General features: G+C 45.2%; 1 protein-coding gene across 2 annotated transcripts; it reads right to left on the bottom strand.

Annotated features, from left to right (window-relative positions):
- Positions 1-5,167: 5,167 nt before the first annotated feature.
- CA7 (carbonic anhydrase 7) lies at positions 5,168-16,902 on the bottom strand. Of its 2 annotated transcripts, XM_048515788.1 has the most exons (7): positions 16,842-16,902; positions 14,972-15,169; positions 12,457-12,575; positions 11,251-11,346; positions 9,887-9,949; positions 7,934-8,089; positions 5,168-7,045 (listed from the first exon to the last, which is right to left on the bottom strand). In XM_048515788.1, exons 1-7 carry the CDS (start codon positions 16,879-16,881, stop codon positions 6,923-6,925), a joined length of 795 nt encoding a protein of 264 aa, XP_048371745.1. In that variant the 5' UTR covers positions 16,882-16,902; the 3' UTR covers positions 5,168-6,922. The 2 variants fall into 2 exon arrangements, with proteins under 2 accessions (XP_048371745.1, XP_048371746.1); XM_048515789.1 differs by lacking the exon at positions 9,887-9,949.
- Positions 16,903-17,963: the final 1,061 nt, after the last annotated feature.

Below are 17,963 nucleotides of genomic sequence, written 5' to 3'. Positions count from 1 at the left end.
TGAAACTTCTTCCTCTGACTAACCTCCCTCTAAAGACCACCTTGTTTACATTGTCATTACAGCTCTCTCAGGACTCACTCAGCCCCTCACGAAGTGTCTATTGTAGGGAAAAGAAGGGAAGTCATTTGTAGGCTGGGGTGCTGTGTGGTTTCCAGGCTATATGGCCGTGTTCTAGCAGCATTCTCTCCTGACGTTTCGCCTGCATCTGTGGCTGGCATCTTCAGAGGATCTGATAGTAGGAAAGCAAGTGGAGTATATATACCTGTTGGAGTGTCCAGGGTGGGGGGAAGAACCATTGTCTGTTAACAAGTAAAGGGTGCAATCAGATCCTCTGAAGATGCCAGACGCAGGCGAAATGTCAGGAGAGAATGCTGCTAGAACACGGCCATACAGCCCAGAAACCACACAGCCTTCGACAATACATTTGTAAGCTGCTTAGCGACTCTTAACAGTTGAGAAAACCAAAGTATGACTCCAAACCCTTCTGCCTCTATAGGATTTTTGCCCTGACTTGGAGAACCTGGACTAGCCCGATCTCATCAGATCTTGGACGCTAAGCAGGGTCGCCCCTGCTTAGTACTGGGTTGGGAGACCACCAAGAAAGTGACCCAGAGGCTGCTAAGCAGAGGCAAGCAATGGCAAACCACACCTGCGTTTCATCCTTGCTTTGAAAACTATACAGCGTTGCCATAAGTTAGCTGCAACTTCGCAGGGGGGAAAAATATGTGTGTTTAATAGAAAGATCACCTTTGAGCACAGTCAATTTTTTTCCCTTGCTGCAAACGAGCTGAAAGTAGGGATTAGGACTTCAGCAAGGATGAATCTCCAGCACTTTCCTCTGTGGCTTGGTGTGAAGATGGTGAATCATGTCTCATCCAGACGCCATGAAGAAAGCTTGCAGCTATGAAGACACTACGACTGTCATCTGTGCCTAGTTATGAAATCCAGTTTATGCCTACTTTAAGTGAGTAAACACCAATTTCACAACACCAGCCATTCAGTTACCAGTGTCTCTTTGTTCCAACTGTAGATCAGCCCATGCTCAGTCCATGGCTAATCCCAATTAGCTAAAAGCCTGTATGCCTGACAGATGAGTGATGCAATGCACAGAGCGACTGAGCAAATATCTACTGCTGGAATAAAGCCATGACCTACTAGTTCCTCTGCATTCTCAAATTCAAACTTTTAAAAAAGTAAGTCACTGGTCCTGTTTGTTGTAGAGATATGCAGGGAAACTCGATCAGGGAAATCTAATGATCCTGCAACACTATGCCTCGTATTCTTAAATTAAACGGCAACTACCCAAAAATAAATTCCCATTGATCTAGAGTAGACAGAACTTAGTTCCGAGGTAGCATGCTTGAATTGCAGCTTAAGATTCATAGGACATTTCTTACAGTGTGAGATGAGGTCAGTTGGGAAGTGAAAGACGGCTGCAACAACTTTGGTTCCTGTCCAGGATGACCTGGAATGCCTTCAGAAATGAAATATGGGTGTTGCTGAAAACTCTCACAAGGGCTGTGTGATATCATACAGGACTTATCTCCTGGCTTTATCGTGGAACCGCTGCGGCTTGTCTTGCCACATTCCCCCAGATCATTCACACCTCGCATGGATCTCACATGATATTGGTGGCGCTACAGGAAGGTCATCCACGTATAGTGCCTTTTTGAAACTACTGGTGCTTCCAAGCTTTCTGGGCTTCCAAGACTGAAATATCCCAAATCAACTTTTGAAGAGCCATCTCAAGATGGTTTTTTTTTGCTCTTCAAAAGTTGATTTGGGATATTTCAGTCTTGGAAGCCCAGAAAGCTTGGAAGCACCAGTAGTTTCAAAAAGGCACTATACGTGGATGACCTTCCTGTCGCACCACCAATATCATGTGAGATCCATGCGAGGTGTGAATGATCTGGGGGAATGTGGCAAGACAAGTCGCAGCGGTTCCACGATAAAGCCAGGAGATAAGTCCTGTAGGATATCAGGAGATAAGTCCTGTATGATATCTGTTATAGCTGTATTTAAGCCCAATAGCATCTTAAAGACCAAGAAAATATCCAGGGTATAAACTTCTGAGAGGCAAAACTCCTTTTGTCTTTGGCCCTTTCCCCACTTACCTTTGACCACGCTTTGCTGTGTGCTGCTCTCAGCGCGCGGCATCTCTGGTGAGTGCCTGGGCGTCCCCACGACCCCGCGCTCTGCACGGGGTCATCAAAAGGCACCGTTTTGAGGAGCGCCAGGAATTATGCACGCTGAGGGAGCGCGAGAGCGGCAGCATCGGGGCGGCTGCGCTGTCGCCGCCCCTGTAGTAGGGAGTGCCCCGGGACCCCGCGCTACTTGAGGAGAGTAGCGCGGGGCTTAAGGTAAGTGGGGAAAGGGCCTTTAAGGTGCTACTGCACTTGCATCTTGGCTGTTCTACTGCAGACCAACATGGCTACCTGCCTGAAATTGTTACAGCCACTATTGCTTTGTCAGATCACAGTAAATAGGAATGGCAATTTGAAATGACTTCCATTCTGATAATGTCCAAGGTGAGTGGCAAGATCTTTCCAGGCAGGAAGACTTTCTACTTTCTCAAGTTGGGAATAACAGCAGAGCCAACAAGAAACCAAGTGAATAAAGGCCACTAGGTGGCATTTGCAGACTAATTGTTTTTAAGTAGCATTGTTTCTGTGGAGTATTGAAATGGCTTTCTTTTGAATGGGTCATAACGTATGTAATGCCAGAAGATTCCTGCTATATAACAGCAGTGGACTAGCTTGTCCAACATTGAGTCATGGCAGAACATGCCACCCACAAACCTCTCAATACTTGTGGCCACCATTTTGCATGAAAGGGGCAACATGCGTCAGTACCCATGAAGTGTAACTGCAGAAAGCTTGACCATGCGTAAAGGTAAAGTTTCCCCTTCAGTCGTGTCCGACCCTGGGGTACCACTGCAAGCCGTGATGTTATAGGCAAGCCATTTTTGTGAGGTAGTTTGCCATTGCTTTCCCCAGCTATTCTTTACCCCCTAGCTATGAGCTAGGTACTCATTTACCGACCAAGATATGGATAGATGGCTGAGTTGACCTTGAGCCAGCTGCCAGGATATCTGACTCCCAGGGGGCTCGAACTCCATACGTGGAAAAAGCTACATGTTGCCCTATTCACATAAAATGGTGACTGTTTATAACAAGAGAATCCTGCAGAGTATAATTTCCTCTTACCAAAATCATAACTGGACAGGGCTGTAGTTAATGTTCTACAATGGGTGCCAATTGTTAAGCAGATATTTCTGCTCAGGGGGCCATGAGGTCTTAGAGAACTCCACCCTCAGAGCTGTGGGCAGGGAAGATCAGTAGTGTATTTAGGAAGAACTAGCAGATCTGAATTGGGGGACAAGGAGGCAGACAGAGAGCTATGTGTTGGCTGAAGCATCTTGGCATGCAGGATCGTCTCCCACTCGTTCTTTGGATATGATGTGGGGTAGGGGTTCAGCAGCCCTGGAGGGGTACCTCTTGCCTCCATCTGTACCCCCTATTTGTATACGTGCAAATTGAGCAACCCTTAAAAACAGGAGTCTTGTGGTAACTTAAATAGTAACTGGATTTTATTTCCGCATAAGGTTGCATTGGTCAGACATGACTTCATTAGATGTAAGGGAGTGTACAATCCTTATGCAGATACCTTTATAATCAAAGGTACAAACAGGGAGAAGAAAAGAGGCAGAGCTTTTTAACATTTCTCATTATAATACCAGCAACATAAAAGCAGTTAAACCAACAAAGGAACAGAAACAGAGAACAAGGCTTAACTTAATTACAATTCTAAATACAAAGAGAGAGCCAACAGAGCGGTACAAATAGTGTTCTATAAGGGCATAAATTGGTCAACGAAAATGGCAAAATTGTAGGAGAAAAAGAAAGAGAACTGTTGTAAATCCTGCTGTAAATTATTCAGGCATGACTTCCTGTCAAAGGGACTGGAATGAATATTGTTGTTGCTGTATACAGTGAGGGGATCCAGATGGGTTACAGATAGATCCAACCAGAACAGTAGTAAATCTGCTCAAGAGTAGATGAGGATGAACTCGCCCAGAAATACAAATAACTATTTAGATCTATTCAATAAAAGTGGTGGGTGAAATGTATTAAGTAAAATTCAATTCTAATCAAGGAAATGAAAGAGGCCACACATTGGTTCAACGTACCTAGCTGATATAAAACGGAGTTACACATTTAACCAAGATATTCTGTAGCTCTAGGAAGTTAGAAATCTCACATTTTGGTTAAAAGCTGAACAAAGGTAGAGAGTCCCAGGTCTGGCCAATATATTTAAAAATTATAGGGAGTTAAAAATTTCAACTCTTTGTCTTTTGGGGATGGGAGTGGTGAGTTGGTATTTATTTTATTGCTTAAATTTATATATCGCCCTCCCCCAATAGACTCAGGGCAGTTTACATCATTGAACTTCTGAATGAATTCTAACACAGCAGTTTCACATTGGAGTCTCCTCCTGAAGTTCTTTTGTTGGAGAACAGTCACTTGTACATCAGCAACAGAATGCCTTGGAAGATTAAAATGTTCATCCAAGGGTTTCTGAACACTGTGATTTTTAATATCTGGTTTGCATCCCTGTATACATATATATAGCAACTGACCTATTTGTCTGATGTAGAGAGAAAAAGGTAATTGCTGAGACATGATGGCACATAACACACCAAGGGCTGAGCATGTAAACAAGTCAGAGATAGTATAGCTGAAATTATTAGGTCTTGTAATAGCACTGCATGAATGCATGCAAGTACAAAATGGCCTCTTGGTTTGCTGTGCTGTTTGGTTCCTGAATTTGACTCTCTGTTGGGTGGTGCATTGTTATTAATGAAAAGCTTCTCTAGCACACAGACAAAGTAGTAGTAGTAGTAATAGTAGTGGAAGAAGAAGAAGAAGAAGGAGGAGGAGGAGGAGGAGGAGGAGGAGGAGATTGGATTTATATCCCATCTTTCTCTCCTGTAAGGAGACTCAAGGTGGCTTACAAGCTCCTTTCCCTTCCTTTTCCCACAATAGATACCTTGTGAGATAGGAGGGGCTAAGAGAGTTCCAAAGAACTGTGACTAGCCCAAGGTCACCCAACAGGAATGTAGGAGTGCGGAAACACATCTGGTTCACCAGATAAGCCTCCACCACTCAGGTAGAGGAGTGGGGAATCAAATCCAGTTCTCCAGTTTAGAACCCACTTGCTCTTAACCAATACACCATCCAATACTGTTCCAATGCCATTTCTCATTTCTTCTGCGAAAAGGAAGGCAAGGATGGAATGGTATTATCCCATCAATTGTGTAGACTTAGAGGAAGCTCAGCCAGTGTAGATACAAGTTGTAGGGTGCTCTCCTCAAAAGATTCAAAGTCAATTTTATAATAAGTTTAAATCACCAAGAAGCAATTTTTAAGAGTGTCAGCTCAAACAAGGATATGCATTTCTTAGAGCAATGGAGCTCAGTCAAGGGCAGCAAACCACACAGTAACTTGGATCAAGTAAAACATTCTTTCCTTTTATAGCTACAGCAATGACCAAGGTATAGGTATTAAATGCACAAGATTGTAAAAATATACCTTGAACCATTCACTTTCATTAGGAAAACTGCAGGGCTTTTCATTCTGGCTTCCCAAATTACTTTCTACTATTCACTGGTCTTTATTCTAGATGATTCTTTATTGCAGTTCATAGTGTTCTTGCCAGAGGATTACACCAGTGTAAATGGGTCCTGGAGGCTGATGCTGTTAACAGTAGAACTTGGAGTCATCCACTGAAACTGATGGGACAGATTTAGGACAGACAAAAGGAAGTATTTCTTCACATAGCATATAGATAAACTGAGGAACTCACTGCACAGTATATAGTTACGGACGCCAACTTAAAAAAGAGTGGACAAAGAATTGGAGAATGGGGTTATCAATGACTACTACTACTAATGGATATCTAATGCCTCCAGAGGTAGTATACCTCCTTATATCAGTTGCTGGGGAGCCAGGCAGGAGAATGCTGTTGCAGTTGATTCACTTGTGGGACTCCTGGAAGCAGCTGATCAGCCGGTGTGTGAACACAGTGCTGGTCTAGACTGGCCTTTGCTCTCATCCAGAATGGCTCTTCTTATGCTATGCCTTTGCAATAGCATGTGGGTCGATCTCCCCTTTCCATGTCTGAATCTGCCGGCCCTTATACTGTGAGACCAATAAAACTGCTACCATTGGCAACACCCAGTTATCCAGCAGGACAATCCTAAACAGAGTTACGCCCTTCTAAATCCATAAGTAACCGGGTGTAGGCCTGAACTGCAAACCAACTGGTCACAGTTCTATGCACATTTCTCTAGGAATACACCCCACTGAACAGACTGGGACAAGATTTCCAAGTAAATGTGCTTGTTTTCAGGCAATAGGAATCTTGCCAGCTGCAGTTTGACATGCTGGGCTTGCACCATTTGTTTCAACAACCATATCTGGTTTATCTCAGAGTTCAGATTAAGAACTTCTGTCAAGAGAATGGAAAGCATTGGCGGAGGTGGTCGTTGACCCAAACCTCTTGTTGTGGCTTCTAGAGACCCTGTTGAAGCTTTTGTTGAGTTTCTGAGACCTCAACAGTACCTATATTTTTTTAAAAAAAGCTTCCTTCTGTCACCAGGAAGGCTAGAAATGTTCCTTTAGGAAATAAAAGCTGAAGTTCTCTGGAAGCCAAATGACTTCCTGAGAGGAAACGTGGGTTAGAATGAGCACGTATCTGCCATAAGGGTTTTAACCGCTATCCTAATTTAATCTGTGCTTGGATCAAATGCTTTTAATGCCCCATGGTCCCTTTTGATCTGGAGATCTAATCTGAGGCCCAATTATCCAGTTCTTGCAGATACTGAAGCACTTTGGATTGTTTGAAGTTCACTTGCGATAATTTAAACCTTGAAAGATGCACGTACGACTCTTCCCTTGAGAGGCTGCGGGGGGCGAAAGTTATTCACCATGTGGATCCTTTCATCTTCCTCAGTGGTAAAGAGGAGGGTTCGGAATTTCCCCATCTGTAAATTCAGGCACAATAGCATTACTGCTTAGGAAGGTCATCAGAGAATGAGGCCAAAAGCAAGAGCCAGCAGGAAAGGCACAGATATCTTTCATCATAAGAGCCAGCAGATCTTTGCAGTGAACAAATGGGCTCAAAGGAGTTTTAGCAGACCAACAATCCCACCCTGAACAGAGTCAGATGTCCAAATGCCCATTGACTTTCTAAGTTCATTGAACTTAGAAAGGAACTACTCAGCTTTGGATTACTGTGTAATTTTACAGATTAAAAATGACTTTGTTTTCAGTCTGTAAAGTCTATTTACAAGGATCTACAAACTGTGGCTCCTGAGCTGAATGTGGCTCAGTATGGAACCAAATAAAGCTCTTTAAAAAGGAAAAGGAAATATTTAAGTTACAGTCTATTTGAAAAATAGGTGGGTGTTTAAATAATTAATACAAAGGGAATGGCAGACAAATATTTTTATGGGACTTAAGAATGGGGTGATTGTTGTGGGTTTTCCGGGTTGTGCAGCTCGGCTCTAGTAGTAGATTCTGGCTGTGAAAGCCTTGGACATACATTGAACATCTCCACAGGGATGCTTGACAGAAATGACAGAGATCATTGGTCAGTTTTATCTTCACAACAAATCTATGAGGTAGGCTAGGCTGAGAATTTGTGACTGGCTCAGGGTCACCCAAGAGCTTCCATCACAGAGCTGGGATTTGAACCTGGCTCTTCCAGAACCTTGGCTGACACTCTAACCACTACGCATGCTGCCTCTCCAAGTATTGCAGACCTTGCGTTGTTGCTATACAAATAAACCAATATACTATGTCAGCATACAAGTTTTTAAGAGCAGAGATCATGGCTCTTATTGCAAAAACAAACGAAAGGATACAAGTACCTGTTTTTCAGATATCCTAATGGCATCCTTCAGGACTATCCAAGTCACACTCTCATTAAGGGGAGGGGTTGTCAAAGATCCAGGATATGTCCAGTAATCTAGACAAGAGGGCAGGAGACTTCTCGGGTTGAAGCACTTAAACTTAGCCTTTGTTCCCTAAAGAAAGGAGGAACCAGGATTAGGATGGTTGGGGGGTAATAAAAAGAGCAGGAACCAAAGGTGCAACCTATATGTTCAAAAATTTCTGGAAGCTACTCAAGGATTGTTCTTGCCTAGCACTATGAATCTGTGTCAAAGGTATCCAAACCACAGTGGTTGATCAGGATTTCAGACTGAAATTGACAAGCTCAGAGTCAAAATACGTAGAAGAAAAGGATTTGTGGCGACAGCTGATTTAGAAGAAAAACAGACCTTCGTCCAGAAGACACTAAGCTTCAGTCCTTCTCCACAATTAGTATTTGGGTGGAGTACTTTTTCCTGCTCTTTTGTATGATGAAGCATTCTGTGGGACCCCACTACAGTCGGATGTGGTCTGAACCCAAGTACAGGTTTGGCTTCTCAGTGTGAACTTCTCCTCTAGCATTATGGACATGCGGCAGAAACAGTATCAGAAATGACCCCGTACATGGCTCAAGCGCATGAACTGAACTACAGTCCTCAAGGCATTGGGTCCAAAGGGGGATGGAAGAAATCCAAACGAAAGGGGACCGAGATAAGGTTATGGAAGGTGAAGTTTTTATTACTGTCACAATGGCATATTTATAGTGCTGCGACTGGAGAGAAAACTGTTCATCCATTGACCCCAAGACACAAAAGTCAATACTTGACAAACTGGAGGTCTGTGAAGAATTATTTGTGTGTGTGGTGGGGAGGGGGGACAATTTGGAAATCCTACCCCCAAAATCTCTTCCCTTGGGATTCTATAAATTCACAAGCACACCAGTAAGATAACAGCGCAATCTTAAGAAGAGTTACTCCTGTTTAAGTCTATTGCAATAAATGAGCGTATACTGGGGTAACTTCTCCTTAGGATTGCACTATACCCGTGGTGGCGAACCTTTGGCACTCCAGATGTTATGAACTACAATTCCCATCAGCCCCTGCCAGCATGGCCAATTGGCTGTGCTGGCAGGGGCTGATGGGAATTGTAGTCCATAACATCTGGAGTGCCAAAGGTTCGCCACCACTGCACTATACCCTCTTCTCTAACACTTGCTCCATAATGGATTCAAATGTTCTGTACCAGGGGTCGGGAACCCGCGGCTCGCGAGCCGCATGCGGCTCTTCCGCCGCTGTTCTGCGGCTCCATGAACGGAGCCGCCGGCCCCCTCTTCGCCCGCCCTGCAGGAAGCAGGGCGGGCACATCTCTAGCCCGTGGCCGGCGAGGCCGCGCCGCGGGCTCTGGCTCCTGCCGGCCCCGCTGATTGCGGGGCGGGCGCTCTCCCGGCGGCTGGGCAGGCCGAGCCGCCGGGCCCCTCTTCGCCCACCCTGCAGGAAGCAGGGCGGGCACATCTCTAGCCCGCGGGGGTGGGTGGGTGAGGGAGGGCTAGCGAGCGAGCGAGCAAGTCGGCGGGGGAGCGGACGGGGGGTGAGCGAGTGGGTGGGGGGGTGAGCCAAATGGCTCTTTGGTGGTGAGCCAAATTTGGTGGTGAGCCAAATGGCTCTTTGAGGGGAAAAGGTTCCCGACCCCTGTTCTGTACTATCTATGTCTCCTGGAATATACCAAATTGCCTTTGAGTCCTATGCCCATTTTTTACTCTGATGACTTTTTTTGTTCTTGCATGCCAGGGAGGTCCCACACATGTAGAACCAGCCCCACCCCAGTTTGTTTAGAGATGGCCCGGTTTTGTTGCTTTCATGACCATAATGGGGGCTACCTACCACTCCAGCAATGTCTGAACAAAAAGTTCCAGATCACGCACAGATGACACTAAATTTTGATGTAAGACTTACTTTGTATTTGACCATGTACAAGGCATCTGTTATTCTGTTTATACCAGCATGTTCTTTCCCAATCTAAAATTTTAAAAAAGACAAAAAAGCTGTATAAGAATGTGGACTTGCATAACAATGACTGTAGCAGTAGATAGCTGGTCGGCTTGTGCTGCCCAGATGAGGTCAAATGAAAATGCAGTTTACTTCTTAAAGTAAAGATATTATAGCTACATAATCAGGTATATAGCTTAATGATTGCAGTTTCCTTACTGGCTTTTGTAGCACAGGTGCAAAGAGCCAGAGCTAAGTTCCAAAAGTTGCTAGTTCAAATGTCATCCCAGCCAGTTTTGATCCCAACTCACTAGGTGGCTTTCAACAAGCCACCCCACAAGAGACGAATAGAGGTGGTTTGCCATTGCCTGCCTCTGCCTAGCATCTAGAACAGGGGTAGGGAACCTGCGGCTCTCCAGATGTTCAGGAACTACAATTCCCATCAGCCTCTGTCAGCATGGCCAATTGGGGCTGATGGTAGGGGCTGATGGGAATTGTAGTTCCTGAACATCTGGAGAGCCGCAGGTTCCCTACCCCTGATCTAGAACATCCTCAATAGTCTCTCATCCAAATAGTAACCAGGGATAACACTGCTTAGCTTCTAAGCCCCCTCTATGATGCGGCTGGCCTCCACCAGGGCCAGGGCTTTTACGGCCCTGGCCCCTGCCTGGTGGAATGCTCTCCCTCCAGCTGTCCGGGCCCTGCGGGACCTCAATGAGTTCCACAGGGCCTGTAAGACTGAGCTTTTCCACCGGGCCTTTGGGGAGACCAGCCGCTGATGTGGGTGCCCGAAACAAACATGCTGAGAAACATCCTAGACCCACTGTCCCTCTCTTAAGAGGAGGTTTTAATAGTCGGATGCCATCTATTTTAAAAATTTAAATAAGGTTTGATATGGAATGCTGCATTTTAAATCTTAATTTATTTTTATCTTGTTTTATTGTTTGTTGGTTAGTGTTGTACACCGCCCTGAGCCCTCCGGGGGAGGGCGGTATAAAAATGCAACAATCAATCAATCAATCAATCAATCAATCAATCAATCAATCAATCAATCAATCAATCAATCAATCAATCAATCAATAAGATCTGATGGGACCAGCGTAGCTGAGACAGATCCAAGTCAAGACGGTCCTATCCATAGCATATCACATGATTACAGTGATGATGAACATGAAACAGTTTGAGCACTTAAAAGTGCTATTTATATGCTTAGTTTCATTAAGCATCTTTCTCCAACACAAATCCAGCTTCTTAAACATGCACTTTGGATCTTAAACTGTGGAAAAGGTAACATCTCTCTGAGCAGAAGCAATTATTTCTGTGGCTCTTACCTCTAAGAAGATGCCAACCACGGCTAGGCCATCTGGAGCCTCCGCTGCCTCTCCAAAGGTTCCATATTTCCTGGCGTTCCAGTGAACTAAGTGGAGCTGGTGAAGGGAGTTATGCATCGTTATTGTCAATGTTAACTGACAAGGTCAAGGCTGATTATGTTTGAGAACAACAAATGCTTAGCTTTGCTCAGAACAGAAAAGCTGCCAGAATTTCTGGAAAGTCGACGAAGCTCAGGAAACTTGCAAATAACCATTGCTTTATTGAATCAATCAACAGTGACTGTAAACACAAAAGAAAACTCTTGTTTCAGATCAAGGTTCATGAATCTGTCATGCCGGAACTCGCCAGGGCTTTAGAACAAAAATCTTGGATCCATTTTGGAACAGCATACAGTATGACACCACTTCCTATGAAGCGATATCAATAGAGAGCTCTCTATCGAATGCTGCTTCAGTCAGAACATATCCACACTATCACGGGGAGCATCAATGTCCATGTCACAGCCAATACCTGAATTTGGTCTTTTACACCTTTCCATCATAGGCCGTTTCCGCACGAATGTGGAAAAGGCCGGGTTGGCGTTTCCGACGCCGACCTGACGACGCTGGGACCGTCCGCATGGACGGTCCTGGAAAGAGCCGGGCAGCCGGCGCCATGCAGCGCCGGCACCCAGCCGACCCGGCATGTCCCCGGGCCAGGGCAGGGGGGCGTGTCCCCAGGCCTCGGCGACGCGCCAGAGGCCCGGGGACAAGGTAAGTGCCGGGTGGGGGAGGCGTCTCGAAGCCGCTGCTGTTCGCTCGGCAGCGGCTTTGAGGGGGCATTTCCCCAACAAGAGCGCTTCCGAGCACTCTGGGGAAACGCCGGCTTCGCGGCGTGGCTGCGATGCAGCTGCGCCCCCTGTGTGAATGGCGGCCTGGAGACGGCGTTTTTGCCGTCTCCAGGCCGCCATTAAATGCCCATGCGGAAACGGCCAGAGTAAGCAATTCAGACAGGGCCTATTTTTGTGATTTTACTGTTGCACAGCAATCAACCATCTGGAGGGTGCTGATACATACAAACAAATCTGTGCTCTGCATCACATTTCTGCAACTCTAGAGAAACATAAGCCTTCTCTTACACTACAAATGATATTTTCCAAGAAAGATTGCTTCACTTCCGCAGGCTATGGTTTCCTTTGCAACCACAGCAGACAGGTTGTGACTCACCTCACAAGGAAAAGGCTTGCCATCAATGGTGTGCTCTGATCCGCAACCACGGTTTTTCCCCCAGTGAAAATGGAACTGTTTTAGTCTGTAAGGATCTTCCAGTGGCCCTCCGCTTACCACTGTGAGCAGGAAGTAAAGCAAAGGATTACTATGGTGTAGTGATTTTCATTTTTTTTAAGGATGTGCAGAATATCTGGGTTCAAATCCCCATGAATGACAGGGCCTAATGACATGGTATATTTTCCTCACATCATCCCTGAGTCTGGTATGTCATAACATGTAGCTGACCCCTATTTCCATAAATAAAACAACATTTTACTGGAAGAATGCAGTCCCTGTAAAGACTGTGGATGTTCAGGACACTGCTGCAGCATATCTGACACAAAAGCTTCCATCTGGACGCAGAGCCAGCTCTCTCATACAGACTGAGTTGGTACATGTCAAAGGCAACTCAAAGGGCATCTGTAAAGCAGGAAGCAGGACACGAACTTGGGGTATCCCTTAGTTTCTGGCACGGCAGGTTTGCTGTGTGGGCAATGTGCCGCAGAATCCTGATGTTGTGGTTCTAATGCACGCACTTTTAATTCATAGGGGGACATCCTTACCCTTACCATATTGAGACTGGCCAAAACAAACAAACAAATAATTAATTTAAATTTAAAAAAACAAACAACTTTGAGCTAGCTCGGTCCTGCAACACTTCTGTTCAACTTTATGGAGAAGCGATTCATTCTCTTTGCCTCAATGTCCTTGAAATCCCATTAGATGCTACACATATACTGAACTGTTCCTACTCCGAGGTCTTTGCAAGTTAGGTTCGTCTTAAGTGACTGAGTGGCTGCAACTTAATACAGCACCTGATAATGCTGTAGTGATATCAGGAATGGCCTCACCAGTGTTTCTTGATCTGTCACGGGAGACTGTAACCATAGCATTGAAGGCCTTTTTTTTTTTTGCATCACACTCTATCCAGGGGAAACCTTTGGCACCATAATACCAGAATTTGGGCATGAACCAACGTAAGGTAAACATCCCTTCTCCCTCAATGAATGGGATAGATGTACAGGCAAAGCTTTCCAAGTTCTTCTCTCTTGTGCCTCCTACTCACTCGGAAGTCTGCCTCTTTCTAATTCTAGTGTTGCTTCAACTGTACAGGGATAACTGTATAGGGAGGGTAAGTTGGTGGAAGAGATGGAGCAATATTTTGTAGAAGAAGAAGAGTTTGGATTTATACCCCCCTTTCTCTTCTGAAGGAGACTCAAAGGGTCTTACAATCTCCTTTCCCTCCCCCACCCCACAACAAACACCCTGTGAAGTGGGTGGGGCTGAGAGAGCTCTGAAGAACTGTGACTAGCCCAAGGTCACCCAGATAGCATGTGCTGCAGTGCACAGGCTAATCTGGTTCACCAGATAAGCCTCCACAGCTCAAGTGGCAGAGCGGGGAATCAAACCTGGTTCTCCAGGTGCACTTGCTCTTAACCACTACACCATGCTGGCTCTCTACGCATTATCTTGTACACATTAAACAAGCAGGCAACACAATTCATTCATATTCTGTACCACTACTGTTAGACTTCGTGTCAGACTAAGCTCTGGGAGGTCCAGGTTCAAATCCCTGCTCTGACATGGAAGTTTGCTGGGTGACCTGGGGGGTGCTTATTCCTTTCAGCCTAATTTGCCTCACAAGGTTGTTGTGAGGATGAAATGGAGAACGGAGAGTCATACAAGCTCATCAAGGCGGAGTCACACAAGCTGCTTTGGGAGAAAGGGGAGGTATTAAAATAAATATAATGTCATTGTATGGACAATTTTGAAAACGTTTTAAAGCTTGATCTGATCCTGAGGCACCAGCCTTTGGTGTGAACTGAAGGGCAAGAGCCAAAGTGTGTAGATCTAAGCCTTGGGGCTGCTGGTTGTAAGACACTGGGATAGGGAGGGTCTGAAGAGATGTGCAGCTCAGCTGCTCTGACCGTCCAGTAAAGGAAGAAGAGAACTGGTTTCTCATTGGCCTTGGGGTAGGGCTGCCAACCTCCAGGTGGGGCCTGAAGATCTCCCCGAATTAGAACTGATCTCCAGACAACAAAAATGAGTTCCGCTGAAAAAAATGGCTGCTTTGGAGGGTGGACTCTGTGGCATTATACCCCAGCGAGGCCCTGCTCCTCCCCACCCTCCACAGGCTCCACCCAGGGGCGTAGCTTAATAAAAGGCTGCCTGGGGCTTACCCCAGGTGCTGTGCCCCCCGCAGCTGCTCCCTGGCCCCAAATTCTCCAGCCAGGGAGTGTGGGGTGGGAAGCAGTAGACCGCCAGTGAGCAGGGCTAGCCCCATCCTCAATCTCCAGATGGAGATCGGGAGCAGAGCTGGCCAGACTCACCAGCCAGATTGCCCCACCCCCCAATCCCCAAGTGGAGCTCAGGGGCAGCAAGGGCCCATTTGAGTCTGACCTCAGCCAGGCTCAAACAGGCCTTTGCCATTCCCGTCCTTTACGGGAGTGTGACAGTAACCAGCAATGCTTACCTGCCTTGTCATCAACATCCTTAAAGTCCACCGTGACCGAGTGTCCATTGTTGGAGAGCTCAAGAGATGCACACAATTCATACGAAACCCGGAAAGGCTTCAAACAGGGGTCGAAAATGGCTTGCTTTGAATCTATGTCAATTGGGGATTGACGGTTTCCTTGGGCAATGGGGTAGACCGTGTGCCACTGAGCGGGTCCTGAAAAACAATGAAAGCCACTGTTACTTCAAGACCATAGACAGTCCCTTTTTGTTCTTGTAAGTTGTTTGACTGTTGCCTTACTGTGAGGGGGACAATCATAAGAACATAAGAAGAGCCCTGCTGGATCAGATCAGTGCTCCATCTAGTCTAGAAGCCTGTCTCACGCAGTAGCCGACCAGTCTGGAGGGTCAACAAAAGAACACTGAGGCTGAGGCCTTGCCTCCTGGTACTGGGATTCAGAGGCTGACTGCCTTTCAATGTAAAGGCTCCCTTTAGTCCCCATGGCTAGTAGACACTGAAGGACCTGCCTTGCATGGATTTGTCTAACACCCTTTTAAAACTATCTATGCTTGTGACCATCACTATATCCTCTGGCAACAAATTCCACGTTTTAATCACTTGTTGCATAAGGAAATATTTCCTTTGGTCAAAGTCACCAATGAGCTTGTCTAGAATAATCAGTGATCCCTCCAGGCTACCAAAGAACTAATTTTGGGAACAGTGAACCTCTGTACTATAAAACATCTGCCAACATCACAGTAGTATGGAAATTATGGTAGTGGGTATTCCCCCCTACTCTGGCAACATCAGAAGCTCCAGGTCCTGTGGAACAAGATACACAACATGGCACCAATTCTGAGTTCTAATTTTGATCAGCTACAAAACATACAAGATGATACTTAGAAACTAGCCAGACTTTTTACTTTCAGGTGCATATTTCCCCCCTTACATTGCATTAAAATGGTAGCCCATATTGTAACTGGCAGAAGCTCTATGGGAGTCTCAGGAAATATATAGACTTTCTGAGAGAGAGAGGCAGAGACAGAGAGACAGAGAGACAGAGATTCTATGTAAGCAGCATTAGGCGCTGCCCTGCTGAGAGATGCTCCTTCCCGTACACATTTTCCCAGGGTTCAATGTTATGTCACTGATATTATCCCCCTTCCATTCTTCCCGTCAGTCATTGGAACTAAGAGCTGTGTAGCTTGCTGCCACAAAGTGTGATGTGCCTCTACAGTGCTTGTTGCGTCACCAGTGAAAAGTAACACATCTGAAGCATTCTGACAATTTTAGAAATGTTTTAATAATTTTCTCCTGCTTTTGTGCATTCTTTCTTTGCTCTGCTCAGCTGCAGGAATGCTCATATAAAAATAACTGGTGAACATAGCAGGGCTCTCCATCCCATTCTCACATATGTGCTTCAATTATTTGGAGTCCCTTTCGATGGCATTTGTTTTACCTGTACGCTTCCGCAGCCCTTCTGGTTCGGTTCTGGAGCACGGCTCTTCCCTCTTGGCTCAAGTCCTACAAAAACTCTGTCCCCTTCAGCATTTGTGGGAGTGCATTAAGTGAAAAGTGCATGGTTTTATTATTTGGAAAGGACTCTTGAAAGGGCAAAGGTCATCCAGGTCACCAAGAAAATGTATTGCTTCTTGTGCTCAAAGGAAATGGAAAAAGCATCTATGGTTGTTGCTGGGCCGTGCTTTGGGGAGCATTCATTAGGCACTGAAATTTGTGCCAGTTCCAAGCAATAATTCAAGACTTGCTTATCAGTTAACCAGTTACCTGCCTGTCACACTTCAGTAGCAAGCAGTTTGTATCTAAATATATTAAGCAGAATAGACGAGAAAGGGAAGAAACAGAGGTGGAAAGAGTGCAGACAACCTACCGTCCTTCTGCCCGTATCCCCAGCACTTATGACTGGTCATGATGCAGCCTCCTTCTTTCTCCTTTGCTGCCAGCTCTTTAATCCAAGAACTGCAGCTTACCTGCCTTTATAATAGCTCACTTCTGGGACAGTGTCAGTCTCTTAAAGGGGCAGAAGCAATTCCTCTTCCTACCCTGGTTTGCATTGTTAGAAATGTTGACAGAATCCCACAGTAGATTGAGTCATGTGCAATTCCTTGCTGCGTTGAATAAAAGTCCTTTGATCCTCTATAGGATCACAGCAAGAATCATTTTATTACATTTGTCCACTCAGATATTTATACCCAACCTTACAAACCATTAGAGTCCTTGAGAGGCACAGATGGGGTTTAACTTGTAATGATTCCATGCATGTGATTGTCACCCCAGAGCTTTGAAGGGAATCTCGTGCAGGAATGCCCTTAGGCTATAAAAGGAAGTCTTGATTTTGAGAAGGCGTTTGGGGAGACAAAGATGCTCTCCTAAGGACACAATTTTAAAATCACATAATATAGGGTGATTTCATATTACTCTACCTGGAAGATAGCAAGCAAAATCTGTGGTGATTTCATATTACTCTACCTGGAAGATAGCAAGCAAAATCTGTCATCAATTGCTGTAAAGTAACTCATAAACTTTATTACGAGGTCACACAAAGGGGCATTTGGTTTTGTTCAGTATCCAATTATTGGGCTGCTAAACTGTCCCTGAAATTACCCCCATAGTTCCACTGCCTTTAACACTGTACAATTGGTATCTACTAACAAAACAATCCCTCCCATCTGGGAATCAAATCACTATACAACTGCACAGACACAAAATCTATTCTTAAGGGCATAAGCATACAGTCTACTAGTAGCAGAACAATAACATCACTTTTTTGGATCACATGCAGCCAGTGATGACTTTCTACAGACAATATTTATATATTTCTTTATTTAGAAAATGTATAAGCTGACTCTCTTGGGAACTTGCCTGTGGCATCTGACAAAATGAAAACAATAAAAATAAAGTATGAAAAGATGCTAATTAAGATCTAGCATTAAATTCCCAGCCCAGCATAAAATCATTGGCCATAAAAATAGATCACTGACAACTTAAAATA

Source organism: Sphaerodactylus townsendi, linkage group LG14, assembly GCF_021028975.2.
Source record: "Sphaerodactylus townsendi isolate TG3544 linkage group LG14, MPM_Stown_v2.3, whole genome shotgun sequence".
NCBI classification, from domain to species: domain Eukaryota; kingdom Metazoa; phylum Chordata; class Lepidosauria; order Squamata; family Sphaerodactylidae; genus Sphaerodactylus; species Sphaerodactylus townsendi.
The sequence above is the reverse complement of the archived record's forward strand: the minus strand, read 5'-3'. Positions and strand labels throughout refer to the sequence as shown.

What these genes read in the sequence shown, in the direction of transcription:
- CA7 (XM_048515788.1), bottom strand. Translation starts at nt 16,881, where the DNA reads ATGACCAGTCATAAGTGCTGGGGATACGGGCAGAAGGACG. An exon ending in GGATGTTGATGACAAGGCAG is followed by an intron (nt 12,576 to 14,971) that starts GTAAGCATTGCT and finishes TCCTGCTCACAG; the next exon opens with TGGTAAGCGGAGGGCCACTG. An exon ending in TTAGGATATCTGAAAAACAG is followed by an intron (nt 7,046 to 7,933) that starts GTACTTGTATCC and finishes CTGAATTTACAG; the next exon opens with ATGGGGAAATTCCGAACCCT.